Source organism: Pseudochaenichthys georgianus, unplaced genomic scaffold (genome assembly GCF_902827115.2).
Source record: "Pseudochaenichthys georgianus unplaced genomic scaffold, fPseGeo1.2 scaffold_468_arrow_ctg1, whole genome shotgun sequence".
In the NCBI taxonomy this organism is placed as follows: domain Eukaryota; kingdom Metazoa; phylum Chordata; class Actinopteri; order Perciformes; family Channichthyidae; genus Pseudochaenichthys; species Pseudochaenichthys georgianus.
In genome coordinates, this window is record NW_027263032.1 from 123,897 (window position 1) to 133,609 (window position 9,713).

The window sequence follows — 9,713 nt, forward strand, 5'->3', positions numbered from 1 at the left end:
AGATGTGTTCTAGAGAGGGCAGCGGGAGGTGGAGATGTGCTCCAGAGAGGGCAGGGGGAGGTGGAGATGTGTTCCAGAGAGGGCAGGGGGAGGTGGAGATGTGTTCCAGAGAGGGCAGGGGGAGGTGGAGATGTGCTCCAGAGAGGGCAGCGGGAGGTGGAGATGTGTTCCAGAGAGGGCAGCGGGAGGTGGAGATGTGTTCCAGAGAGGGCAGGGGGAGGTGGAGATGTGTTCCAGAGAGGGCAGGGGGAGGTGGAGATGTGTTCCAGAGAGGGCAGGGGGAGGTGGAGATGTGTTCCAGAGAGGGCAGGGGGAGGTGGAGATGTGTTCCAGAGAGGGCAGGGGGCAGCTGACGGTTTCCTCTGCCATCCTGATCACTCTCTGCAGGGCTTTCTTGTCCGCAGCTGAGCATCCTGCAGACCACCCCGAGATGGAGTATGACAGCACGCTCTCGATGGTCGCCCGGTAGAAGGACACCAGCAGCTTCTTGTTCAGTCGGTTTCTCCGAAGCACCCTCAGGAAGTGAAGTCGCTGCTGGGCCTTCGTAACTGCTGCAGTGGTGTGTGCCGTCCAGCTGAGGCTCTCCGGGATGTGAACCCCCAGGAACTTAAAGGTGGAGACCCTCTCCACTCTCTCTCCATGGAGGGGAAGGGGGGCGTGTTCTGGACGGTGCTTTCTGAAGTCTATGATGATTTATTTTGTTTTGCTTGTGTTGAGATACCACACAGACAGCTTCAGGATCTCGTCTCTGTATGCCGACTCGTCGTCTCCCTTATATATTTGGCCGACCACAGTGGTGTCATCTGCACATTTGATAATGGAGTTGGAGGGGTGACTGGGAGAGCAGTCGTGTGTGTAGAGAGTGTAGAGTAGAGGGCTCAGTGGGGAGCCAGTGCTGAGGGGGCGGGTGGAGGAGCAATAGGGGCCTATTTTCACTGTCTGAGGACGGTCTGTAAGGAAATTATTAATCCAGGCGCATAAGATGGAGGGGAAACCTAGGCTTGACAGTTTTTCCACTAGTATGTCAGGTACGATGGTAGTATGTCAGGTACGATGGTAGTATGTCAGGTACGATGGTAGTATGTCAGGTACGATGGTAGTATGTCAGGTACGATGGTAGTATGTCAGGTACGATGGTAGTATGTCAGGTACGATGGTAGTATGTCAGGTACGATGGTAGTATGTCAGGTACGATGGTAGTATGTCAGGTACGATGGTAGTATGTCAGGTACGATGGTAGTATGTCAGGTACGATGGTAGTATGTCAGGTATGGTAGTATGTCAGGTATGATGGTAGTATGTCAGGTACGATGGTAGTATGTCAGGTACGATGGTAGTATGGCAGGTATGATGGTAGTATGTCAGGTACGATGGTAGTATGTCAGGTACGATGGTAGTATGTCAGGTACTGATGGTAGTATGTCAGGTATGATGGTAGTATGGCAGGTATGATGGTAGTATGTCAGGTATGATGGTAGTATGTCAGGTATGATGGTAGTATGTCAGGTATGATGGTAGTATGTCAGGTACGATGGTAGTATGTCAGGTACGATGGTAGTATGTCAGGTATGATGGTGTTAAAAGCTGAGCTAAAATCGACAAACAGCATCCTAATATAGTTGCCTGGGCCTTCTAGGTGGCTCACAGCTGTGTGAAGGACCGTGGCGATGGCATCATCCGTGGATCTGTTGGCTCTATAGGCGAACTGATGGGGAGGCTGGCTTTGATGTAGTCGAAACATTTCATCACCGCCGATGTTAGGGCTCTGGGCCTGTAGTCGTTGAGCTCTCTGACTGGTGTCGTTTTGGGGACAGGAATGACGGTAGCCGTTTTCAGACAGGATGGAAGCTTGTGACAGAGACAGGTTGAATATCCTGGTCAGGACCCCTGGAAGCTGGTCAGCACAAGCTCCGAGTACTTTTCCGAGTACTCCATCGGGTCCTGCGGCTTTTCCAGGATTCACAGACTTCAGCTTCACCTGATGTTCTTTGAGAGCGGGAGGTGGTATGGAGCTGGTAGTTTGCAGGGACAGAGGCAGAATAGAAAAGTGGGGGGGGTCTGCTAGCCTCAAAGCGGGCAAAGAAGTGGTTTAGTTCCTCTGCAAGGTGGGGTCAGCTCTAGTAGGGCCAGATGTTTTGCCCTTGTAGTTGGTTAGCTGGTGAAGGCCCTGCCAAACACACCGTGTGTTGTTATGAGCGAGATTCTCCTCCACTTTTCCCTTGTAGTCCTCCTTTGCAGCCTTGATGCCTCTCCTCAGATTCGCCCTTGCCAAGCTGTACTGGGCTGCGTCCCCCGACGTGAAGGCTGTGTCACGGGAACTCAGGAGAGACCGCACCGCTCTCGTCATCCATGGTTTTTGGTTTGGGTAGACCCGAATGCGTTTTTCCACAGTTACAGTGTCTGTGCAGAACTCGATGTAGGATAAGCCTCTGTGTGTTCCTCCAAGTCTGTCTGTTCAAATATGTCCCACGCTGTGTGTTCGAAGCAGTCTTGCAGTTGTGAGAGTGCCCCCTCGGGCCAGGTTCTGATATATTTGACCACCGGCTTGGTGTTACTTCTGAGGGGGTGTAAGCTGGGATGAGAAGCAGTGAGAGGTGGTCAGATAGTCCTAAATGGGGGAGTGGGACCGCTCTGTAAGCATGCTTCAGGTTAGAATACACCCGGTCCAGTGTGTTCTTTCCTCTGGTGGTACACATTCTTTAGACATGCATGATTGAAGACTCCAGCAACAATATGAACTCCGTCCGGATGGGACCTCTGTTGTTTATTTATTAAGCTCTGGATGTGGTCAAGTGCAATGCTGGCGTTAGCATCAGGTGGGATATAAACAGTGTTAATGATCACCACCGTCAGCTCTCTGGTAAAAGGGTCTGCACAGGATAGACATTACTTCCAGGTCGGGAGAGCGATGTGTATGTGTAACCCTGCTGTCCATGCACCAGTCGTTGTGGATGTAAACACACAGACCACCCACTCGGCTGTTACCGGAAGCGCTGTTCCTGTCGTAGCAGTGGGTCGAGCGGCCTGGGAGCTGCACTGCTGCGTCCGGAATCCGCGGGTGTAGCCAGGACACAGCAGTCGCGTGCGTTCGTGTTAGCAGCTAGTAGAACCTCCAATTCGTCCATGTTGTGGACGATGGACCTGGCATTTGCGAGGAAGAGGCTTGGTCGTGGTGGTCGGTGCGGCCGCTTCCTTAGCCTAGCAAGCAGGCCTGCACGGCAACCTCGCTTCTGCTTCCTCTCCCTCCGGCGCCTGCGTTGCTTCACGGCCCGTCCACACGGCGGCGTGTCTGACACTCGACCAACAACCAATCACATGAATCTCCCGCCTCTGACACACAAGCACGCGGTTTGATTGGCTAGAGCTTGTACTGGCATATGATTCGATTGGCTGACACCTCCGTCGAGGCGTCAAAAGTTGAACATTGCTCAACTTTTGAAGCGAGCAACGCTCCACGTCGCTTCCCACAATGCAGTTCGGCTAAAAGTGACGTCACCACATTCACAGTGAACGGGCAGACGCGTTGGAAGCTTCAACGCACGCCGCTGTGTGGACGGGCCGTCACGCCATGTCCTCCGGGATGTTGTTAGTCCGACGGAAATCGGCTGTGATGTCAGAGCGACAACTCACCCCTATGTCGAATAAGTCCATGCGACTGTAATTCGCCTGTTCTAGGGTGTTCACGCACACTAACAAGGAGACGAGAGGACAGTAAAGGAGAATATCTTTACCTCCTTTTTGTTTTCCTCCAAATGACTGTTTTGCCACTTCAGCAATGGCGCCTATCCCGAGTCCTACTGCCAGTCCTGCAGCGGGGAGACGGAGACACAAGTTATTTTGGATAAATCCCACTTAACGCTTGAGGGATGCGCTGATTTGACACAGCTGCTGCACATATGTAGCGTGACACCAAAGTATTTTTATGAAAAACAGTTCAAAAACAGTTCAAAAACAAAAACCTTCTCGCTGTTACTGTTTAAAGCAAAAGCATTCTCTGTTCTGTGTTAGAGAGGGAGACTCGGAGTTGTGAATACGATATTTTATAAATAACATCAAAGGAAATATGGGGTGAAATCAGTATTATGATGAATGAATGATTTGCAAATGTATTTCACGACGTATAAATACATTACTCATTCCACAAAAAGCTATCATTGTATCTGGAAACAGTACAGAACAAATATATATATTTAAATACAAATTCAAGTCTGGATTCATCAAAAGACTATTTGAATGTTACATTTAGGGACAAACTGTTGAATTCCCTGTAGCCAAACATTCATACGATACTGACCCTTTAAGAAACGTAACTCGGGCTTTTTACAGAGAAACATTGAACAATACTTTTGCCAGCAGGTGTGAAAACCCCACAGAGGTGTGACTTCACGTTACCTTGTGAAATTATTATAATGTCAGTGTTCGTGTAATCATGATAAAACATTGTCGTGTCGATTTGTCCGCATATGACTAACGTGGGCAGTCTGATGTCAAGAAGTGTAATTACTGCTCTCTGTGCTCCATATTTCCAGCAGAGAGAATGTATTTGTCTTTGGAACATAACAGCTTACGGTGTATGAACGATATGTCTTTTGAAGTACAATATTCACAACCAAGTACTTTGCCGTACTTAGTTCATCAGAACTCTTTAGTTCTGATGAACTCTTTAGTTCTGATGAACTAAAGAGCAGATCGCGTTCACACCGGAATAAGTCCCTGAGGGTGGATTAGGAAAATGAAGCCGCTGACGTCACTTCTTCTTCTGCTTTGGATTTACTGGCAGGCCGCAAACCACTTCACGGCGTATACTGCCACCCAAAGTCCCCGGCCGGAAGTCCCCGGAGTTGGGGACTGGCTTCAGTAGAAGCTGCTGGGAGTCCCAGCAGTTTCTACTGAAGCCTTCCGAGTAAATCGCCAGAACGCCGACACCCCCTCATCTCCACCGCTCCCATGTTTTATTTTGTGTTTCCATAAGTTAGTCTCTCTGCTTTTTTGTGCGATGAGCTAATGCTAATAATGCTAATGCTAATAATGCTAATGCGAGCAAATAAAATGGCTGCTTCACAAAACTTTTCAGAGTTTTACGGGGCGTGGTTTGCAATCCGCCCAGCCAATCAGAAATGGGTACCTTTTTCTCCCACGAAAGTCACTGCTCTCTAGCAGGGACGGAAAAGGGGGTGAAAAGGTTCTCATGAACTAATTTCTAGTTCCGGATTTTTTTGGTGTGAACGCAACATTTCGGAACTATACTGGGAAAAGCACTCCGGTGTGAAAGCGCCTATGTAATAGCCTATTGGCTGGGCGGAATACAAACCACGCCCCGTAAAACTCTGAAAAGTTTTGTGAAGCAGCCATTTTATTTGCTCGCATTAGCATTATTAGCATTAGCATTATTAGCATTAGCTCATCGCACAAAAAAGCAGAGAGACACAAAATAAAACGTGGGAGCGGTGGAGATGAGAAGGTGTCGGCGTTCTGGCGATTTACTCGGAAGGCTTAGCCAGTCCCCAACTCCGGGGACTTCTAGCCGGGTTCAACTAAAGAGTACTGATGACCTAAGTTCTCATGAACTAAGTACGGCAAAGTACTTTGTGTGAAAGCGCCTATTGTGTATTGTTCTTACCCCCAAAATTAGCCAGCCTGCTGATTCTTGTGGCGGGAACCTTCCTCTCTCTGGCACGGTCACTCAGCTGAGGAAACACACAACAGATAATACCAAAAAATTAATAAATGTATTAGAAATAACTTCTAAAACTGCTCTAGGTCATTGCCGATTCATTCTTGACTTGAAGTTATAGGTAGCAAAGGGCAGAACTCTTCAGACAGTAACCTTCAAGTACACCACCAAGGCCAACATACTACACATTAAATAACTTGAGTACACTCAACATATAGAAGCTGTCATTGGCTCATTTCCAGCAGGTACATGTGTTAGTCTACTACAAATAAACACGACGTTTATCTTCTGTTAACTTGATTTATTCCATCAACGTACATAACACCAATACAGAGCCATTAACGAACAGTGGACCTCATGCTCCAGGTCTACACAGACTCACTGCGCATGCGTTTCACAGCCTCAAGAGAGCAACCTAGACTACCGTATATCCTGTAGTATAGGCGCAAAGAGATTACATGTTAACAATCTCATTCTATCTTTTTAAAGAAATAAACTAAACAAAAATAACTTTACATTGCATGAATCATAAAACAATCATACAATGTTTAAATTCCCTGAGTAGTCAACATAAATTAGGGAAACATTTAAGAAACAAATACATAAACAAAAGGTGTTTTCAATGTTCCATTTCAACAGACACTTTAACCCAGATCCCATTGTCCTTCACTGAGTGCTTTTAAGAGCACAAGAGCCGAAGCTCCTTTTTTTGTGAGACAGTGAGCGAGCTGAGATTTTGTGTCTGACCAACGCACCTGCTTGATCCTCTTGCTCTGGGTGAGCTCCTTAATGCTACTGATTTCCAACCTGAGTCTCTTCTCTGTGACTTGTTTTGTGGACTTGAGCGCATCGAACAGAGAGTGGTTATCAGTCACACAGAGTACAGGGGGTGCATTCAGTCCAGCATTTCCAGTAGTGAGCTCAGAAAATAGTGTGGCTAGAAAAATTGCATTGTCTACCCCATCTGACATGGCAAGAGTTTCCCCTGCAAGGGTACTGCGAACCACTCGTCTGATTTTCGTCTGATTTTCTTCCCTCTTTCTCCCATAAGTGTTATAAAAGTACCTCCCTGTGTACCTCCGTCTGGGAGGTTTCCAAATGAAGCATCACTGAAAACTATCAAGTTCAAAGCATCACTGTTTCCCAGATGTTGAAATCTGAGTGTCACCTTTTCAGACTTTAGTTTACGGATGATCTTATTAGCATCATGAACAGACTGTACTGTTGCCCCTTTTATATTAGAAGCCAAACAACATGAATCAAACATTACATCAGGTCTTGTCTGTTTAGCAACCCATAGGATCTGTCCTATTTTTGATCGTAACTGCTCTCTCTCAGTTTCGTTGAGGGCCCGACTTGCTTGTATGGGAATAGGCTCCAGGTTCTTGATATAACTTTGTTGATGTCCCTGAACTTCACCGTTAACAGTTACCAAATCCATTCCTACATAGGAGAACTTTTCATGCTCCTCACGCCCAACCTTGAATGCAGACTGCAGTTGGGGGATCACATTGGAGCCTGCCCAAAGAAAATCATCTACATGACACGCAAGCACCCCAGTGACCTTACATTGCTCATCCAACCAGTAAAAGACTGCCGGATCCACCTGTGACACTCTACCACCAGTACTCAGCATGATTTCCTTCACTTTGTTGTACCAATATAGTGATGCATCTGCAAGACCATATACACATTTCTTTAGTTTCCATACAACATGTTGACATCCTGCCTCTAGAGGGGGGCGGATATAAATATCCCTGGATAGCTCCATACCTTGCAAGAATGCAGATTTGATGTCCATAGAATGGACTTCCCACTGGTTTTGACATATCACTGATAACATAAGTCTAAGTGAATCTGTGGCACATGTCGGGGAATCTTTCGGTAAATCTTGAATATTCAGCTCTTCAAAACCTCTGGCAACCAGTCGGGCTTTAGGCACTATACCCTTGGGAGTGTCCTTAAGACTACAAACCCATCTGGTGGAAATGCATTTCTGCCCTGCATCTTCAACTTCCTCATATACATTATTATTGTGCCAGTTCTTTATTTCTTCCTGTTTAGCTGCATCAAATGAGATGTCTTTGGTTACAAGTACATCAGCTTCTCTGTCTTCTGTTTCAATGTTGAGATTATCAACCTGTGAGATATCAATTGATTCCTTTTGCCCATCACTACCATCATTCTCTAGATGTTGCATGTTATACCAGGTTTTATATTTCCCCGTAGCCTTGCCTGATCTCCCTAAGACTCTTGCTTTAAGTAGAGTATTGTCACCTCTGTTCATATGTTACAGTCTGTCCTGTTTTTAAACTCACACCTGCAGAAGGGGCAGGATTATTATGGGCATTAGGCCTATGCGCCATTTCAGTTTGTGTTACGCTACTCAAAGTATTTGGAGGATCGATCGCTTCACTTGTATTGGCTTCCCTGTCACCGAATTGTTGTTCATTCCCTGTATTTTGCTCACTGTCTAAACTACCAGTTGCATTGTTTATACCTTGCTCACTTCCTGCTTCTGTGTCAGCATCATTTTGTACCATTTGCTCTTCATTAACCTTTGTGTTCACCTTGGAAAGCCTAGAGTGATGCACTCTCACTAGACAACCACCATGCCTCACAAAAACAACAGCCCCATCCTGACCAATAACTATCCCTGGTCCTTTCCACTCAGTGCATTCAGCTCGTTTGTAATACACCTTGTCACCCATCTCATATTTCTCATCTGTGGGTCTGAGCTGCTTACGTAGTGCTCGTCTTATCCTTTCTGAGCACTCTGCTTCAGTAAATGCTTTTCTAGAGGCATGCAAGGCTGAAATGTGCTCTCCTACTCTAGCACTCATAGTGGTACCTTCTAGCGCAGGTGGTTTATCACAGTACAGAAGGAAGGTTGGGGTTCTGGCCAAACACCAGTTGATGAGGACTGTAGCCGTGCACATTGAGCAGACTGTTCTTAGCCATGAGAGCCCAGTCTAGGGCTGTTTGCCAGTCACATCCATTTTCCCGTCTGACCTTCTGGATGATGTCGGTGAGGGTCTGATCGTGTCTCTCCAGTAGCCCGTTGCTCCAGGGGCTGCATCCAGCCGTGGTTTTTGTCTCAATGTTAAAGTTCTCTGCCATGTCACGGAACTCTGCATTGTTGAATTCTCCTCCATTGTCACTGTAAAGTCTCCGTGGTGGGCCGTGGACGCTGATCCATGTATGAAGGAAAGAGTTCACCATCACAGAGGAGTTCTTTGTTTTCACGATGCTTCCAGCGCTGAAACGTGTAAATTGGTCAATGATGTGGAGGTACCATAAACTTGGTTCCAACTCGTGCAGGTCCACTGCCACCGTTTCATTGTACTCTGAAGCCAGAGGCAAGCCCACAGCAGGCTTCGGCTTGGTCTTGCTGTATCTCTGGCATATGTCACATTCCTGTACTATTTGTTGTAAAATAGTGTCACAATCTTTGTCTTTATTTCCCGAACTGCGGAGGAGTCGCTGTAGTCTTTCTGCGGAGGCGTGACCAAACTGTTTGTGTAGTTTCAGGAGAGCTTTGTGTTTCTCATTTGAGGTCATATTTTCTGTGACTGTAAGGACCTCATCTTTCATTTCAATTTGATTCAATCCTGTGTCCTTGTCTCTGATATCTATACAGTAGTGTCCTGAACTGGTGAGTTCAAGAGGGATATTCTGTTTAAACATCACAGCTCTATCATTCTCCATGTCCAAGATGGTTCCTGTCCTTTTCAGTGAAGTCTTACTCAGAAGTAGTGGGATATCAGCTTTGACTACTTCAGTTTCCACTCGACATTTTGTCTGTCCTATTTTGGCAGGCAGGTGCAGTATTCTGGAGGAATGCACTATATTTCCATCTCCAAAACGGAATGGTCTGGAGCTTGGAGTTTCACTTTTCACAATCTGGTTCACTTGACTTTGACTGAGATCAGCGACAAAGCTGTCCAACCATTTTTCTCCACACACTGTGCGGGTACATGCAGTGTCAATGATAGCCGTCCCTAAAGACTCAGTTAGGAATACCTCTGATTCAGACAGT

General features: G+C 46.7%; 1 protein-coding gene across 1 annotated transcript in view; it reads right to left on the reverse strand.

The window, feature by feature from the left end:
* The window catches only part of LOC117442759 (atypical kinase COQ8B, mitochondrial-like), a 39,788-nt gene that overhangs the window by 21,884 nt on the left and 8,191 nt on the right, over positions 1–9,713 (reverse strand). Inside the window, exons 5-6 of the mRNA XM_034078707.2 lie at positions 5,621–5,687; positions 3,732–3,806 (exon numbers count right to left, since the gene is read on the reverse strand). Coding sequence (XP_033934598.1) covers positions 3,732–3,806; positions 5,621–5,687 — 142 coding nt within the window. The remainder of the gene's footprint in view (positions 1–3,731; positions 3,807–5,620; positions 5,688–9,713) is intronic.